Below are 19,527 nucleotides of genomic sequence, written 5' to 3'. Positions count from 1 at the left end.
GCCATTCTTCAGGTCTCAGCTGAGATATTGCTTTCTCTGGGAAACTTCTGGGAAGGTTAGGAGCCCACAGCACACCGTTTCCCTGTTCTTCCCATTCTAGAATCTACCATGCTGTATTAAAATGGTCTATTTAGGGGTGCCTGGCTGGCTCAGCCACTGGAGCATGCAACTCTTGATCTTGGGGTTGTGAGTTCAAGCCCCACATTGGGTGCATAGTTTACTTTTTCTTTAATTTAATTTTTTTTTAATTTACATCCTAATTAGTTAGTACATAGTGCAACAATAATTTCAGGAGTAGATTCCTTAATGCCCTTTACCTATTTAGCCCATTCCCCCCCCAACACCCCCTAGTAACCCTCTGTTTGTTCTCCATATTTATGAGTCTCTTATGTTTTATCCCCCTACTTGTTTCTATATTATTTTTGCTTCCTTTCCCTTATGTTCATCTGTTTTGTCTCTTAAAGTCTTCATATGAGTGAAGTCACATATGTCTTTCTCTGACTAATTTCACTTAGCATAATACCCTCCAGTTCCATCTATGTAGTTGCAAATGGCAAGATTTCATTCTTTTTGATTGCTGAGTAATACTCCAGTGTGTATATATATATATACATACACACACACACACACACACACCACATATTCTTTATCCATTCATCCGTCGATGGACATTTGGGCTCTTTCCATACATTGGCTATTGTTGATAGTGCTGCTATAAACATTGAGGTAGCATGTGTCCCTTCGAAACAGCATACCTGTATCCCTTGGATAAATGCCTAGTAGTGCAACTGCTTGGCCATAGGGTAGTTCTATGTTTAGTTTTTTGAGGAACCTCCATACTGTTTTCCAGAGTGGCTGCACCAGCTTGCATTCCCAGGGTGTATAGTTTACTTTTAAAAAATTGTCTATTTAATTGTCTCTCTCCCTTGGGAGTCTGTGAGGTCCATAAGGTTAATCTTGTTCACCACCATAATCCCCACCATCTAGCCCATTCACCGGCATGCTGTGGGTGCTGGATGAATGAATGGATGAATGAATGAATGAATAAGAGGTATATCCTGCAAGACCCCTACAAACCTTTCCCTGTCTTGTTTCCTCACTGTTTCCCCAAGTACACCTTGTCCTTTTTCATTTCCAAAAAAAAAGGAAGCGAAAGTTTTTGCTTATGCTTAAGGGGACAAGGTCAGAAAATGTCACCTTCTGAAATTGGAACTAATAGAATCAACATTGAATAGATGAGAGCAGCCATCTGCAAAATAATCCACTTTAAGGGTTGGTTTGTAAATGTGGTACCAATGAGACTAGAGGGGTTCTCAGGTCTCTATGGTGACGAGCATGTTGCCACAGGCCGGAGATCTGCCAAATATAAAGAAAGCGATAATGTCAATCAGTCGTAACCTGATTGTTAAAGATAATGCTGTATAAGCAGGAGGGCCCTTGTCTACATGGGGTCTTGAAAAGACTTGAGCTAAAGAGCAACACATTTTCTGTGCTCAATCATCATTAAGTGCTACCTGTAGCCCTTTAGAGTTTACAAAGCACCTCCATGTGTTATCTCAGTGAATCTCCATGATGACCCCGTCAAGTGGACCTTATTCGTCATTTTATAGATGATAAAAATGAAATGCAGGGAGGTGAATCTACTTGCCCTAAATCCACCCCCCCGCCGCCACCACCACACACACTAACACATCTTCACTAGACCCACAGAGCATGAGATGGTTATAAACCTAAGGAGAGAAATACCTCTCAGGCAGAGATAGAAAGTTCTTGTAGTGACCAGGTATTCAACCCACTACCTTCGGTTCATTCTGATTCTGTGCTCAGGTTGCAGCTTTTAACTATGAAGAGGTTTGGCTCAGGGCCTTGGACACCCTGAAGGGAGTGTGGGGAGGTGCTGGGAGAGAATTTCTGTCAGGCTGGTTTCTTGTTCATTCAACAAACATTTATTGGACAATGACTGTGTGTCCAGAAGTGTTAATAACATGGGATATAGTGGTGAATAAGACACAGAGCTCCTCACCAAACTGATGGCCTAATTACAGGAGTCTGACAAGTGAATACAATAGTCCCACCTTATTTGTGGGAGATATGTTCCAAGACCCCCCCCCACCAGTGGATGTCTGAAACCGCAGATAGTACTGAACCTTATACATACTGTTTCTTCCTATATGTACCTACGATAAAGTTAAATTCATAAATAGACACAGCAAGAGATTAACGACAATAATTAGTAAATAGAGCAATCATAACAATATTCTGTAATAAATGTTATGCCAGTGTGTTCTCTGTCTCCCATAATATCTTATTGTACTGCACTCACTCTTGTGATTATGTGAGATGATAAAATGCTTACGTGATGGGATGAAGAGAGGTGAATGATGCAAGCATTGTTACAGGTTACTTCTGACCTGTTGCTATGTCAGAAGGAGGGCCATCTGCTTTGGACCATGGTTGACCTTGGGTAACTGAAACCACAAAAAGCAAAACTACACATATACTTAAAAATACAGTATGATAGAAAAAGGAGCATGGGGTGCTCTGGGGGCCCATCAAAGAGCCATTTACAGTGGTCTCAGGGAGGGTCTGGAAAGGCTTCCTAGAAGAATCAGTGCCTGAGCTGATACTGGAAGGGATTTAGCAAAACAAAAAGAGGTTGGAGGAATCAAGATGGGGAGAGAAAAATTTAACAGGGAGACAGGGTGAGAACACTAGGGGGTGGGAGTGTGTGACAACAAAAGGCTAAGGAAGAGCTGGGGGGGAGGTTGTGAGAAGTGCAGCTGGAGAGATAATCAAAAAGTCAAATTAATACAAGAATGACCTCATAATAATAATGTATAGTACAATTTCCCCAGATCTATGATGTTATTAATCATGATTATTAATCATTCATTGATGAAATCAATGAAAATTTATATGGCTGGTACCAATGACTTTGTAATTCTAAGATCTGACTTGAAGTGAGTGATTAGAGCACCTCAGTGTGAGGCACAGAACTCAGCACGCTACATGCACCCTCACAGCAATCCCGCTGTGTGGGATCTGTTATTGTCCTACCGTGCTAGTGAGAGAATTGTAGGTCAGAGAGGTTAAGAGTGCACCCAAAGTCACATTGGCTGTCAGGTGGCTGGTTTGGCATCAGTACTGAGGTTTAATATAGAGTCCAGAGCCCATCCTGGAAAATGGCTTGCTCAATAGCAATCAGACGTGGGGCACCTGGGTGGCTCAGTCAGTTAAGCATCAGACTCTTGATTTCAGCTCAGGTCCTGATCTCACCGTTCATGAGATCAAGCCCCCATGTTGGGCTCTGTGCTGACAGTGTGGAGCCTACTTGGGATTCTCTCTCTCTCTCTCTCTCTCTCTCTCTCTCTCTCTCTTTCCCTCTCTCTCTGCCCCTCCCATGCCCTCTCTGTCTCAAAATGAATAAAATAACTTAAAAAATTAGCAATCAGATGTGTATAGGAATCTCACCTTAACCCTAAGAAAAATAAAGTTATCAAAGGGCACCAAGAAGACACCCAGATTTTGTTTTAAAAAATTCACCCTAGTGGGGCACTTGGGTGGCTCAGTCGGTTAAGGGTCTGACTTCAGCTTAGGTCATGATCTCATGGTTCATGGGTTTGAGTCCCACATTGGGCTTTCTGCTGTCAGTGCAGAGCCTGCTTTGGATCCTCTGTCTCCCTCTCTCTCTGCCCCTCCCCTACTCATGCTCGCGTGTGCTCTCTCTCTCCCAAAAATAAACGTTAAAAAAAATCCTCATGCTGGCTGTGGGTTGAAGGATGGACTGGAAGGGGGAGAATAGAGGCATAAAGGGCAAGGGAAGCCTTTTGCCTTTTACTTCATCTCTCAGATGGTTGTGGCTTGGACTAGGGAGGTAGCAGTGGGGATGAAGAAAAGGGAGTAGATTCACGAGATATATAGGAGGTAACATTGACAGGCCTTTGTGCCTGATGGGATATGGTAAGTGAAGGCAAAGAAAACTTCAGGATGACTCCCAGGGTTCTGGCTTAAACAAATGGATAAATGGCAGAGCCATTCCTCAAGAAGAGGAACATGGAAGGAGGAGGAGAAGGTTCTGAGGAAGAAGACACCCACTGAATTCACACTGCAGGTGGAGTGCAAGGTCCATGAGAGACACAAAGCTGGAGAGATGGTTCTAGAGTTCAGAGAAGAGATCTGGACCAGTCATCAGAATAAAGAAGGTGATTCCAGTCATGGAGGGATGAGGTCTCCTGGGTGTGCAGAATGAGAAAGGCAAGGGGCAGATGCACACTACTGGTTGAGGGAGGATGAGTGCAAAGGCTCTGTGAGGCACTGCAAAGGGTCTGCTTGCTTTTTTTTAATGTTTATTTTATGTATTTATTTTATTTTATTTTATTTTTTATTTAAAAAAGTTTTTTTAATGTTTATTTATTTTTGGAGACACAGAGCATGAGCTGGGAAGAGGACAGAGAGAGAGGGGGAGTCACAGACTCTGAAGCAGGCTCCAGGCTCCAAGCTACCAGCACAGAGCCTGACTTGGGGCTCGAGCCCGTGAACCATGAGATCATGACCTGAGCCAAAGTCCTCTGCCTAACCGACTGAACCTCCCAGGCACCCCTGTATTTATTTATTTTTAATGTTTTATTTATTTTTGACAGAGAGAGTGCACACAGGGGAGGGGCAGAGAGAGAGGGAGACACAGAATCTGAAGCAGGCTTCAGCAGATGATGTCTGAAGCAGGCTCTGAGGTGTCAGCACAGAGCCCACACAGGGTTTGAACCCGTGAACTACGAGATCATGACCTGAGCCAAAATCAGACACTTAACCAACTGAGCCACCCAGGAGCCCATATTTCATTTATTTTTGAGAGAGACAGAGAGAGCGTGAGTGGGGCAGAGAGAGAGAGGGAGACAGAGGATCCGAAGCGGGCTCTGTGTTGACAGCAGTGAGCCCAATATGGAGCTTGAACTCATGAACCATGAGGTCATGACCTGAGCCAAAGTCAGAGGCTCAACTGACTGAGCCACTCAGGTGCCCAGATCTGCTTGCTCTTATGGGAGAAGAAAGCTGGCAGGCCTGAGACTGAGTTGAGACTTCAATTCTATGAGTAGAAAGGACCTTTGGACTTAAAGATGCCTCCCCAAAGAGGTGCACTGGGCAGCACGATTGTCAGTTTGAACACTCATGTAATTTTCAGTAAGGATGTGGGCTTGGGGCTGCCTCTCTACCCATGGAGAGGGCTGCTGAGAGCCAATCCCACTGTCTCAACCTATGCACATTCCCCTTGGGATACAAGGATCTCACAGGGTTTGATCCAACAGTTTGAAGAGACAGTATAACATAGTGACTAAGCATATGGCCTTGGCAACAAGACTGCCCACTTCCAAAGCCTCCACCGACATTTGGCAGCTGTTTGACATTGGGAAAGTCATTCATTCCCCTGATACTTACCTTTTCCATCTGTAAAAGGGGGGTAATAATTATACCAACCTCACAGAGCTTGTTTTGAGGATAAAATGAACTAGAACATTCCCTGGCAGGTAGTAAACTCTATTGAATGCTAGCTGATCCTGGCCAACAAGAATGTTTCTGACCTGTTACAGTTTCCAAATCCATATTATCCAGGGCCCATTTGCTCAATAAAAATGCTTAGAGCATTCAAAAAGCAGGAACAACAACAAAAGTATTTGGGAGAAGAATATGATAGTTGATATTTCAAAGGATTCCATCAAAGTAGTCATCACAGGAAAAATCAGAACTTGGTTGGACTTTCTTCCCCTTTTTACAGTTTGGTATAATTTTTACTCTGAATCATTTAATGATAGTGGTAGAATTGAATATGGAGCCGGAGGTGGGGGTCAGTCCATGTCTTTTCAGTACTTGAAGACTCTGAGTCATAGTCTCAAATAATTCCATTTGAGCCTTTCATCAAGCCTGCAAAGGAGATGTCATTTATATCCTCCTTGGTAGAGGTATAAAATAAGGCTCAGAGATATCAAGAACAGACGTGGGACTGGATCGGAACCCAGGCAGATGATGTCAGAGCCTCCATGAAGTGGGGGATTGATTGGTTCATGGTTCTGGAGTGAGGGGTTTGTTGGCATGGGTCTATTTACCCCATAAGAGGTAAGAGGAATTTGTGCTTTTGTGCAAGAAGTAAAGCAGTGAGGGGGCCCCACTGGCAGGCCCCAGGCTGGGGCGATTTGGGCCAGAAGGCAAAGATGGCTCTTGAGGACTTTTGGAAAGGCCCCTCCTTGGGGGCCATATGTTTGTAATCACTGTGTGTATGGCCAGAATTGGGGGACGGGCTGTCTTGGCCGGTGGCCAAGCCAGATGTTTATTGTGTGACTCCACATAGCACAGAGCTCAGTAACCCCTCACCATGCTGGGAATTTGTATGCCATAGTTATGACCAACCTCATCCCATAACTGAGAAGGTTTCAAAGGTCCTCTGGGTCAAAGGCAGAACCAAGGAGGTGGGAGGTTAGCCTCCCATCTCCTCACCCCTTCCCGTTGGGGCCCCTTTCTTTGCACATGATTTTATTTCCTCTACCCTCTCTCCATGCCCAAGTGCTCCCTGTCCTCCTGCAGCCTTCCCCACCCTAGAACATCCACTAAGGCCTGCCTGGCCATTGGCTTCATTTCCCCCTGCTGTTGTGAAGAATGAGCCCTTTTGTCCCCCTACCCATTTTTTCTAAAGTAACTCTACCCTTACGTGGGACTCAAACTCATGGGCCTGAGATCAAGAGTCTACTCTTGATCAAGAGCGTGCTCTACTGACTGAGCCAGCCAGATGCCCCAACCCTTTTCCACCTAACAAAACCCCAGTCATCTTTACAGTCCCTCATCTTGGCTCTGCTCTGAAGCTTCTCCAACTTCCTCAGAAATGGAAGGACAAGGAGGCAAGTGCTCAGGGAGCACCTACTCTGTGCCAGCTGTGGAACCAGGAGTTTTACATACCTCACCTCATTAAATCTTCACAACAGCCCTGTAAATTTCTACAGGTGAGGGAACCTGGGTCCAGAGATGGCAAACAACTTGTCTAGGGTCACACAGCTGATCAGGGCAGGAGTGTGGCTCAGTTTAACTCAAGTCCCTATGAACTTGAACTCTGTCCAGTTCACACCACAATGCTTGTCCCAAGACATGCCCCCTCTTGATCACCTTCAGCTCCTCTTTTTTCATCCCATCACATGTCCAATCCATCAGCAAATCCCACTGGCTCTACCTTCAAAGTATATCCAGAAGCCATCACTTCTCACCATCTCCACAGGTGCCACCCTGCTCTAAGTTCCCAGGTACTTATTGCAATCGTACCCTATCTGCTCCTTTGCCCCTAGCAGGGCACTTGCTTCACCCTTGCCCCTCACCACACTTCCCACACATGGTCTATTCATTACACAGAAGCCAGAGGGATCCTATTGAAACACATGTCAGGGGTGCCTGGGTGGCTCAGTTGGTTAAGCATTTGACTCTGGATTTCGGCTCAGGTTATGATCTCACAGTTTGTGAGTTCAAGCCCCATGTCCGGCTCCACCCAGACCCTGAACAGCCTGCTTGAGATTCTCTCCTTCTTTCTCTGCCCCCCTTCTGCTCTCTCTCTCTCTCTGTCTCTGTCTCTCTCAAAATAAATAAACTTAAAAAAAAAATAAAAACATGTGTCAAATCGTGCCATGTCTCCACCTCAAAATCCTGTAATGGCTCTCATTTAATTTGTAGTATCCATCCTTACTTTGGCCTACATGGCCTGTGTGCTCCGTCTGTGCCTCTTTTCTAGCCCTCTCTCCCTTCCTCACTCTGCTCCAGCTATACTGGACTCACTGCTGTTCCTTCAACACACCAAACATGCTCTTGCCTCAGTGCCTTTGTACCTCCTGTTTCTTTTGCCTGGAAAATTCTTGGAAATCCATATGGCTTGCTGCCTCACTTCTTTCAAGTCTTCGTGCAAATGATATCTTCTCAGAGAGACTTTCGCCATCACCCTGTTTAAATTTGCAACCCCTATCCCACCAACAAACACTTCATATTCCTATGCTCCTGTTTTATTTTTCTCCCTTGCTTGCACTTGTCAGCAACTATAGCCAGGCCTCTCACTTAGCTGTGATGGTCCATTTCATGTGTCAACCTGACCCGGCCACTGGGTGCCCAGGTATTTGGTTAAACATTATCTCCTGGTGTGTCTTCGAGGGTGTTTCTGGATGAGATTAACATTTGAATCTGTAGACGGAGAAAAGCAGATTGCCCTCCGCAGTGTGGGTGGGCTTCACCCAATGCACTGAAAGCCTGAATACAATAAAAGATTGAGTAAGAAAGAATTCTTTCTACCTGACTGTCTTGGAGCTGGACATTAGTCTCCTCCTGCCTTCAGACTCAGACTGGAACTATACATACCATTGTCTCCCTCTGCCTCACCCACTGCATATTGTAGACTTCTCAGCCTCCAAAATTTTTTTTTACAATTTTTTTCTTGTGATGACTAATTTTTTAATGTTTATTTTTGAGGGAGAGAGAGAGCACATGTGCAAGCGAGCAGGGGAGGGGCAGAGAGAGAGGGAGACTGAGGATCTGAAGCAGGCTCTGTCCTGACAGCAGAAAGCTGGATGTGGGGCTCGAACTCATGAACCATGAGATCATGAGCTGAAGCGAGCTGAAGTCGCACACTTAACTGACTGAATCACTCAGGTGACCCCAGCCTCCAAAATTCTATTAATTAATTCCTTACAGTAAATGTCATTATGTATGTATACACATCCTATTGGTTCTGTTTCTCTGGAGAACCCAGACAAATACACCAAGTAACAGTATACATTTATTACATTTTTAATTTTTTTTTTTTTTTTTTTTTTTAATTTTTTTTTTTCAACGTTTATTTATTTTGGGGACAGAGAGAGACAGAGCATGAACGGGGGAGGGTCAGAGAGAGGGAGACACAGAATCGGAAACAGGCCCCAGGCTCTGAGCCATCAGCCCAGAGCCTGACGCGGGGCTCGAACTCACGGACCGCGAGATCGTGACCTGGCTGAAGTCGGACGCTTAACCGACTGCGCCACCCAGGCGCCCCATTTATTACATTTTTAAAAGTTGTTGTCTCTCTCCACTCCAACTTAAACTTCAGGAGGGCAGGAGTTTTTGTCTGTTTTTTTTTTTTTTCTTTGCAAAGAAAGATTTATTTGTTTCTTCTTTTCTAGTAGTTTTATTTATTTTTTTTTCAATATATGAAATTTATTGTCAAATTGGTTTCCATACAACACCCAGTGCTCATCCCAAACGGTGCCCTCCTCAATACCCATCACCCACCTTCCCCTCCCTCCCACTCCCCAGTTTTTGTCTGTTTTGTTCACTGCTGTATCCTCTGCAAAATGCCTGGCATATAGTAGGTACTTAATAAACACATATTGAATGAATAATGGCCCTTATAATTGTATAATTGTACCTTGTTTGTGTGTCTTGCTTTTTTTCTTTTCCTTTTTCCTTTTTTTTTTTTTTTTTTTTTTTTTTTTTTTTTTTTTTTTTTTTTTTTTTGTCTCCCAGGAGTCTGTGAGTCACTCCACCACAGGAACTGGCATTTGCATCCCCAATGCCAGGCAAAATGCCCACCACCAAAGTACCCAGTACATACTGAATGAAATGCCTTGATATGATGCATCCAGAAGACCATTGAAGTTACCAGGACCAAACAAGACAGAGCCCTTGCCAGTGCCAAATTCGCGAAGACCACCTCTCTTTTCCCCCACCCTTCCCTCAAACCCCAACCTTGGCAAGGCGGCTTCCTTCTGCCTGGTGCACCCGCCCTTGTTCTTTCCTCCCTTCCCCCCACCAAACCCTCCTTGCCCGCCTGGGTACAGGCGATTATCTGGGAGTGGTAATTATTGCGAGTAAATTGGAACTTGTTTTGCACAGGGCTGTGTCTCACGCAGGTCGATTTGTATGCTTCCTGGGCACTTGTGACACTCCAGAGATGCCATAGCAACGGCCTCGGCGCCTCCGGGCTCACTAATGGCAAGAGATGAGGCGGGGGAGCGGTGCACGCCACGGGCACCGAGATGGCGGGCACGGCCAGGGACACAGCGCCACAGGGAGCCGTCACCTCTCTGAGCCTCGGTTTCCCCGTTGGTATCAGGGCAATAACCAGCACGGAGGCTGTCGTCGGGCAGAAAAGAGATAATGGCTTGACCAGTTTGTAAAACTGTAAACCGAGGAGTGGCTATCCGTACAATGACTATTCTTTTTCGTGGCATTGTCTTCTTTCCTACTTGTCCCCCGCCTTTCTGCAGCTCCCCCCTGCCCGCTTCGCCCCTCCCTGAGCCAGTGCCTGCCAGATTCCCCGCCGCAGGAGCGGGGTTCCTGCTGGCCCTCCTTTATTCGCTGCAAAAATCACTGCCCCTGGAACACCTTTTAGCGATGAGGCCCACAGAGACACCGCCAGCTCATCCTGCGGGGGCCGAGCCACTGATTAAATTGTATTCACTCTGCCTTTCGGTCATTCAGATTGGCTGGGTCGAGGCCAGCTGGAATTAGTGACACATTTGAAGCAGAGAATATTGACAAAAGAAGGCCGTTTTATTGCTTGCAATGACACGCGATAATTCAAAGAAGGATCCCCAGTGTTTCCAAGGAGAGCTTTATTTAGACTTTTTTTGCTAATTATTTGGATAGATGCAGACCACAAGTCCTTAAAATCCGTTTTGTTCCCTTCTAGGGGTTGAAAAACAACCCTTCTTTCTCCAATGGCCTCCTCTCTCTTTAAATCTGAGATCCTGACCAGGAGAAGGCTTTGAAAACAAGAAAGCACTACTGAACAATTCATTCCATACAAATATATATATATATACACACATATATATGGTTTATTTATTTATTTATTTATTTTAAGAGAGAGAGCACGAGCAGTGGAGGGGCAGAGAGAGAGGGGGAGAGAGAGAATCCCAAGCAGGTGGGGAGCCCAACTTGGGGGTGTAACTCACAAACCCTGAGATCATGACCTGAGCTGAAATCAAGAGTCAGAGGCTTAACTGACTGAGCCACCCAGTCACCCCCCCCCTTCCAAATATTTTTTAAGCACCTACTATGCATCAGAACTATTGTGGTTATTAAAGATACAGACATGGAGGGCGCCTTGGTGGCGCAGTCGGTTAAGCGTCCGACTTCAGCCAGGTCACGATCTCGCGGTCCGTGAGTTCGAGCCCGCGTCGGGCTCTGGGCTGATGGCTCAGAGCCTGGAGCCTGCTTCCGATTCTGTGTCTCCCTCTCTCTCTGCCCCTCCCCGTTCATGCTCTGTCTCTCTCTGTCCCAAAAATAAATAAAAACATTAAAAAAAATATATAAAGATACAGACATGGAACTAATGTTCCTAGAGGAGAAACAAATAATATGGAAGTATATAGAGAAAGGAGATACTTTTCAATAGTAGTAAGGGCTCTAGGGGCACCTGGGTGGCTCAGTCAGTTACGCTTCTGACTCTTGATTTCAGCTCAGGTCATGATCTCACAGTTCGTGAGATAGAGCCCCAAGTCAGGCTCCACGCTAATGGCATAGAACCTGCTTCAGATTCTCTCTCTCCCTATCTTCCCCTCCCCTGCTCATGCTCGTACCTTCTCTCTCTTTCTCTGTCTCTCTCAAAATATATAATAAACATTAAAAAATAGTAAGGGCACTAAAGGACATAAACAGGATGAGGGAGGTGAGGTAGTTACTTTAGAGAAGATGGGTCAGGAAATGTCTCACAAAAGAGATAGTGGAGATATCAATGATAAGAAGGAGCCAGCCATGCTAAGATTTTAGGGGAAAGTGTTCCTGGTAGAAGGAACAGAAAATGCAAAGACCCTGTGGTGGAAATGGGCTTGGTTGTTTGAAGAAGACAAAGAAAGCCAATGTGGTTGGGGTGAAATGAACACACAAAGTGAGATTTGGATGGGTCAGGTCACTAGGGACTTGAGGGCCATGATGAGGAGTTTGGATGGTATTTTCAGTGCATTGTGAACTAATGAAAGTTTCTAAGCAAAGGAGTGATGTGGTCTGGTTTCTATTTTTAAAAAAGATTATTGGTTGCTGTTTGAAGAATAAATTCGATTACCTTAATACGAAAAATGGATTGGGAGACAAGAGTGGGAGTAGGGAGGCCAATTAGGAAGCCACTGGTAAATGCCAGGTGGGTGCTTGCAATCTGGTGGGGTAAAGTGGAGAGATTCAGGATGTATTTTGGAGATAGAGCCTAGATAGGACTTGGTGATGGATTGGATTTGGGACAGAGAAGAGACAATGTTTCTAGTTTATAGGTTTGGGGCTTGAGCAACTGGATGGATGGTGGTGCCATTTATAGAGATGGAAAAGACTGGAGCAGATCAGGTTTGAGAGTGGGTTGGGAACCCATACTTTTGGATGCTTTCAGTATGAGATGTCAGGGAGCCCTTGATATAGGAGTCTGGGGCTGAAGTGAGAGGTTTGGACCTAAGAAAGACATTTGGGAGTCCTTAATATTCGGTAAAGAGTTCTCAGGATTCTTGGTGACTTGTTCAAAGCCAACCCTACACTAGAACAGATAACTGCCCAGGGGGGCAGGGGGATACCTGCCTCCCTCTCTACCTCCAAAAGGACACCTCTGTTCTCAACTTGACTTGTCTCAGTGAAGACCTATTCTTCAAGGAAATGCAAAATAAAACTTTTTAATAATCAGAAGGGTGAGGATCAAAAGGTTGGCAAACACTGTTACCAAAGGTGTGGGGAAACAGGTATCCTCATATGTTGTTGATAGGAATGTAAATTTGCTCATCCCTGATGAAAGGCAATTTAGCAGCTTCTATCAAAATGAGAGACACATATACTGAGACCCCAATAATTCCACCTTTAGGAAATTATCCAACAGATATACTCACACATTCACAAAAATGCATGTGCCAGGGTATTTACTGCCACAATGTTTGTAATAGCAAAAGACTGGAGGGGTGCCTGGGTGGCTCAGTCAGTTGAGCATCTGACACTTGATTTTTGGCTCAGGTCATGATCCCAGGGTTATGGGATCAGGCCCCAAGTCAGGCTCTGTGCAGAGCATGGAGTCTGCTTGAAATTCTCTCTCTCTCTCTGTTTCTGTCTCTGTCTCTGTCTCTCTCTTCCTCTCCCCCACTTATGCTTTGTCTAAAATAAAAATATAAAATAAAATAAAAGATTTGAAAAATATCCACCAGCAGGAGACAAGTCAAATAAATTAAGGTACACTCTTACAATAAAATATATGCAGCCATTAAAACTAAGGAAGATCTTAATTTTTTTTTATTTTTTAAATTGAGGTGAAATTCACATAACATTACATTCACTAGTTTAACCATTTTAAAGTGTAAAACTCAGTGTTTATATGTATTGATATGAAACATCCTCTGAGACCTATTGGTAAGTGCCTAACCCCACTCACCTGTCCCACCTGTCTACCTCTGCTGGTGATCCTAGGAGGGACTTTTTTCAATGGGCACCTTTGAAATGTCTCCATGACATAGAAGGCTGAGTCTGTTGCTAGGGAAAGGTGGTGGTAATATTAATCAATGGTTCTCAGAACAGCTGCACATTAGCGCCACCAGGGGAGATTTAAAAAATGTCCTTGCCCAGGCCCCACCTCTAGAGATTATGATTTAATTAGAGGTGAGGCCTGGACATGATTTTTTAAATGGAGGCATAATTTACACAAGGTACAATGGCATAGGTCTTAAGCATGTAGTTCAATGAATTCTGGTACTTGTGGGCAGTGTGTAACCACTGCACCAATAAAAACATAGACCATTTCCACTGTCCCAGTCAATGCCCACACCCTTGACAGAGGAAACCACCTTTCTTATTTCTATCATAGATCCATTTTTGATTGTTCTTGAATTGCGTATAAGTGGAATTGAGTAGAATGTAACATTTTGGGATTGGCTTCTTTCACTTAGCACAATGCCTTTGAGATTCATCCAAATTGTTGCACTGATGAGTAGTTCATCAGTAGTAGTCTCTTCCATTGCTGAATGGTATTCCTTTGTGTGGATACACCAAAGTTTGTTTAGTCATTCACACATCCAGGGACGTTTGGGTTGTCGCAATCTTTCTATAGGGACATGCATTCATTTCTCTTGGGCTGGAATTACTGGATTTATGTAGAACTTTTTTTGAAACCATCTCTTTTCTGAAGTTCTTATACCAATTTACACTCCTACCAACAAAATATGAGAGTTATAGCTGTTCCACATCTTTGACAACACTTTGGATTGTCTGTCTTTTTAATTATAGTGATTCTCACAGGTACATAGTATCTCATTGTGATTTTAAATTGCATTTCCCTAATGACTATGTTGGCCATCTTTTTATTTGCTCATTAATCATTCATATATCCTGTCCAATTCTGTGTCTGTTTGAGTGTTTTGCCCATATTCTAGGTCATTTTATTATTGATTTGTAGGGGCTGTCTATATATTCTGTATACTATATTTTTGCCAGATACATATATTGCAAATACAATTATTGTTTAAAACATCTCCAGTGATTCTAACATGAATCTAGGGTTGAGAGCCCTTGATACTCTAAACTTTTTTTTAATGTTTATTTATTTTTGACAGAGAGAGACAGAGCATGAGCAGGGGAGGGGCAGAGAGAGAGAATCCGAAGCAGGCTCCAGGTTCTGAGCTGTCAGCACAGAGCCCGACGTGGGGCTCGAACTCACAGGCCACGAGATCTGACCTGAGCTGAAGTCAGATGCTCAACCGACTGAGCCACCCAGGTGCCCCGAGAACCCCTGATACCATAATGATCAGCTCCAGAGGGTCCCTGCCTCTATGAGTTCCCAAATATGCCCCCTTGCAACTACGTCTGATGATTGGTTCTTCAATCCATGTGAACGTACGTGGCTGTGGGGATTTGGGGAGTTAGGGGTGGCTTGTCAGTCTTCCTCCTATGGATCTGTATGGCTTCTTGGATTGTTCATTCATCTGAATGGTTCTCTTACCCTCTGATGTGAGACTGTAAGTCCTTTATTGTCACCATCCTAAAATTTTCCATGTATGAAATGGCCTTATTGCCTGACCCATTCTGACTACCTGGATATTGTGTATATCAAAGGCCAAAGACATGTTTTCTTCTGGATGGAGCAAGCTATGTCCTTCCTAGGCATAGAAGGAGTGTGACTTTCTGAATCCCCTCACAGCCATTGTCCTCAGGCTGCCTACCTGCTCACTGAAAGGTTGAATCATTTTCTAGTAGCCTTGGGAACAATTCACCAAGGGTCTGGAAGTTGATGGCCTGGTCCTGGTCTCTTTGAATCTGCTGTGTACTTGCTGCATGATTTTGTGTAAAGCAGTTAACCAATCTGAGCCTTTGTTCCTGTGACTGGTAGAGCAATTTCTTGCTTGTTATGGGGAAAGTGCCTGGCATAAAGTAGGTATTCACTGGATGCCTGGGTGGCCCAGTCGGTTAGGTGTCCGACTTTGGCTCAGGTCATGATTTCACAGTTTGTGAATTCAAGCCCCACGTCAGGCTCTGTGCAGACGGCTCAGAGCCTGGAGCCTGCTTCAGATTCTGTGTCTCCCTCTCTTTCTGCCCCTCCCCTGCTCATTCTCTGCCTGTCTGTCTCTCTCTCTCTCAAAAATAAATAAATGTTAAAAAATTTTTTAAAAAGTAGGTGTTCACAAAGCCATCGGTTCCCTCAAAAGGGGAGCTGGGGAGCTTGGCTCTGGGAGCAGTGCAACTGGGCTGTGAGAGGAGCCCTCTGCTTGGGGACTTGCCATGCCCTCAGTGTGCCCTCGTGTCATGTATCTGCCCCTTCCCTCCACACATAGTCTAGGAGGCCTGGACTGGCCAAGTTCCCTCCTACTGTGTTGTCCTCACCCTGCCCTTCTTGGCTAATTTGAACAGAGCATCCAACGAGGGCCCCTAGGCTCTTTAAGCTCACAGCAGATGGCTGGGAAGCCAATTCTCTGGGACATACAGTTCCTGACTCAGATCTGGGCAGGGGGCCAAGGCCTTCGAAGGGCTGTAGAAAAATGTAACCCTTAGCCTCCCCTCAAGAGCTTGTAGTTTCTACTGTCTATCTCTTTTAGTGCCTAAAAGGAAGGGCAAAGGACCACAAAGGTTAAGATTAGGTGCCCACAGGAGTCCCTTCTTGGGCTGGCACCAGGGAGGAGCTTTGACTTTAGCTTTTAGGATAGGTGCTCATGCCATGTAGGAAGGTTTTCTCTGCTGCTGCAGGAAGTAGATTTGGAAGCTGAGGAGGAGGTCATGGGAGCTACCAGAAATGCTCTTGATTTGGGGAACACATATGTATAGGGCATCTGGAGAGTCCACCAACACTGGCAGGAACCCACTCATTTCACAGCAAAACAAGACTTGGAAGAGAATAGAAAGGGAGTATCCTATTCCTCGGTGTAACTCAGATTCTTTTGTGCTATTTCCAAGTCCATTCTGAGGCAAATTTAAGAGGGAGACAGGCACAGTGCTGGCAAGAAGTGTGGCTGGGATGGGTATGCTTGGACCTCCCCTTTTCCTTGGTTCCTGCTCCTCACTATTGTTTGGGATGTATCATTCTTACCCACAGCTTTACTTAGCTCTCCAACACGGTGTCTATTGCTCACCTTTGAGACTAGTAAATTGACAAATCCATCCATCCATCCAACAAATATTTGCTTATAAGCTACTATATGCAGGTACTGTGCTAAGCTCTGTGAAGCTGTAACTGTGAAAAAGCCAGATCTGTCCTTCACAGAGCCCACATGATCATGGGCTGGGTGAGCCAAAGGTAACTGGACAACCACATTCCATGGACTAAATCCAATGATAAAGGCAGGGCGTGTCACACTGTGTCACAGAGGATGAATGTTGGGAAGGATTATGGAAGGTCCCTGGAAGAAGGGAGACTTGAGCTGAGAGCCAAGGAGTGAGTAGGACATAGTGAGACAAAAAAGAAGGGAAGAAAGTCCATGCAGAGGAAATAGCATGTGAGACAAGATTTGAGTGAGTAGAAGTGTTTTAGCTTGAGAAGAGTGATGTGTGTATGTGTATGTATGTGCGTGAGAGTGTGTGCATGCTCATGTCATGGAGAAGTGAGTCATAAGGCAGGAGAAGCAGTCAGGGGCCAGATCAGGAAGGCCTTGAAAGCCATGCTGAGGAGGCAGACTTGATTTTGAGGGCAAGGGGGGGGGGCTTCAAAGGGTTTAGACAGGGCCATGACATGATCAGATTGGTGTTTTTGAAAGATCACTTTGGTTTCTGGGTGAAGAAACACTGGGGAGCAGGCACAAATAAAAGCAGGAAGAAAGCCAGGAAGCTATTGAAGTAAGGCAGGTGAGAGATGACAGTGTGACAGACCAGAATGGTGGCAGAGGAGATGAAGAGAAGTGTTTGGGTTGGAGATATATTTTGGAGGTAGATCCAACAAGATGTATTGGTGAATTGGAAAGATGCCTCCCAGTTTCTGACTTGAACAATTGGGGGGGTTGGAAATGCTGTTCATGGAAGTGAGGAATATTGAGGGAACAGGTCTAGGGGAGGGTGGGACATGAGTTCAGTGCCATGTTGAGGTTGAGCTTCCAGGAAGATATGTCCTGTAGCCAGTTGGCCATCTAGGACTGAAACTCAGGAGAAAGGATGAGGCTAGAGACAGAATTGTGAGGTTTGGGGAGTGGACGAAGCAGCCCAAAGGGAGTGAAGGAGGCCGTGTTTTTTGCAGCGGCACTGTCCTGTCAAATGATCCCTACCCTTTGGTGCCTGTCTGCTTCAGCTCAAACCCTAGGAGGCGGGTTTAAGAGGCACTTACCAATGACTGAAATTTAGTGCAAAGACCCTGTGAATAATCCTAAATCTTGGCTCCCTCTTTCCCCTCAGCTCCTGTCATTTCCACAGCATCTTGGACTGACTTGACTAGCTTCCAGTAAGAATTTATCCTGCGGGTGGGCCAGGCCAGCTGCCATTCTTAGGAAACAGTTTCTGGCTCCCCCTGCTGGCAGAACTGGAGATGACTCACAGCTGGGCCGCTGAGCTGGAAAGCACCCTCCTCACCTCAAAAGAGAGGCTGAAGACATCTGCCCCAGTATTCTTCTCCAACTCCCCCCTCCACCCCACCAAATCCCACCCACTTTAGAACTCTTGCTGGAAATAGCTGGATAAAAGCCTAATTAGGTGTCTGGGAATCACAGATTAAATTCTCCCTGTTTCCAAATTACTTCTCTTCTGCCCCAAACTCACTCTTGGCCTCCTTGTCCACAAGGATTCCATTTGGTTATTTCTACCTATCTCCAAAAACACTCTCTTCCATTCTGAGTCCGCATGAGCAGCATTTTGCTGACACCCATTTGACCTCCCTCCTCCTCATATGCAGGAAAGCCATGGTCTGTGCTGGAAAGAGTACTGGGCTGGGAGTCAGGGAACCTAGGTTGAGTCCTGTTTCTGCCACTGATTCAGGGTGTAGCCTTAGACCAGTCACTTCCTTCTTTCCCAGTGGCAGTTCTCTCACCTGCGACTTTGGACTGGACTCCAAAAAACCCTTCCAACTCTAGCGTCCTAGGCTTTGCTCCAACCACCTTACCCTTTTCAGTTCTTCATGTGCATCAATCTCTCTCCTGCTTCAGGAACTTTGATCGTGCTCTTCCCTCTGCCTGAAATGCTTTTCCCTTCCCTTTTAATTTCTCCTTACCCTTCAGCTCTCAGCTCAGATGTTACTTCCTCAGAAAAACCTCCCCAGCCCCTTCAGACTGGGTCAGGTACCCCATCATATGCTCTGAGATTCCCTGGAACTCTCTTTCTGTGCCCTCGTCATGGTTTGTGATTTTCCACATGCTTGCATGTTTATTATTTCAAGTCTTCCCCCAAATCCCCAAACTTCAAACTCTTTGATAGCAAGAACCGGTCTGTTTTGCTCACCACTGTATCCCAGCACCCAGATGTTTGCCTGGCCATCTTGTAAAGGCTCAACACATATCTATTTTTTTTTTTTTTTAAATTTTTTTTTTTCAACGTCTATTCATTTCTGGGACAGAGAGAGACAGAGCATGAACGGGGGAGGGGCAGAGAGAGAGGGAGACACAGAATGGGAAACGGGCTCCAGGCTCTGAGCCATCAGCCCAGAGCCTGACGCGGGGCTCGAACTCACGGACCGCGAGATCGTGACCTGGCTGAAGTCGGACGCTCAACCGACTGCGCCACCCAGGCGCCCCAACACATATCTATTAAATACATGAAGAAGTAAATGGATGAATGAACACTTATCTTCACCTATCATCTGCTTTCTATATCTAACTAGCATAATGTCTAAGAGCAAAAAGTCAAAAGCCAGAATGCCTGGGTTTGGAGCCCAGCTTTACCACTCACAAGCTGCGTAAGCTGGTAGAAGTTATTCTTTCTGTGCCTCCGATTCCTTATCTATAAAGGGTGGATAATAATAGCATACTCTACCTAACAAGGTTGTTGTGAGGATGAAAAGACTTAATATATGTAAACTGTGTGGAACAAGGCTTGGCACTCAAGTACTATATTAGCAATAGCTATTGTTCTTAGCCTGCCTCATCCATCTCTCCATTTACCCATTCTGAGCTCCCC

The 19,527-nt window shown here is 45.2% G+C and overlaps 1 protein-coding gene across 1 annotated transcript in view; it reads right to left on the bottom strand.

Moving 5' to 3' along the window:
* Nucleotides 1-1,266: 1,266 nt before the first annotated feature.
* The window catches only part of PIN4 (peptidylprolyl cis/trans isomerase, NIMA-interacting 4), a 70,653-nt gene continuing 52,392 nt past the window's right edge, over nucleotides 1,267-19,527 (bottom strand). Inside the window, exon 4 of the mRNA XM_045470714.1 lies at nucleotides 1,267-1,356. Within this exon, the coding sequence (XP_045326670.1) occupies nucleotides 1,267-1,356 (90 nt within the window). The remainder of the gene's footprint in view (nucleotides 1,357-19,527) is intronic.

Source organism: Leopardus geoffroyi, chromosome X, assembly GCF_018350155.1.
Source record: "Leopardus geoffroyi isolate Oge1 chromosome X, O.geoffroyi_Oge1_pat1.0, whole genome shotgun sequence".
NCBI classification, from domain to species: Eukaryota; Metazoa; Chordata; class Mammalia; order Carnivora; family Felidae; genus Leopardus; species Leopardus geoffroyi.
The sequence above is the reverse complement of the archived record's forward strand: the minus strand, read 5'-3'. Positions and strand labels throughout refer to the sequence as shown.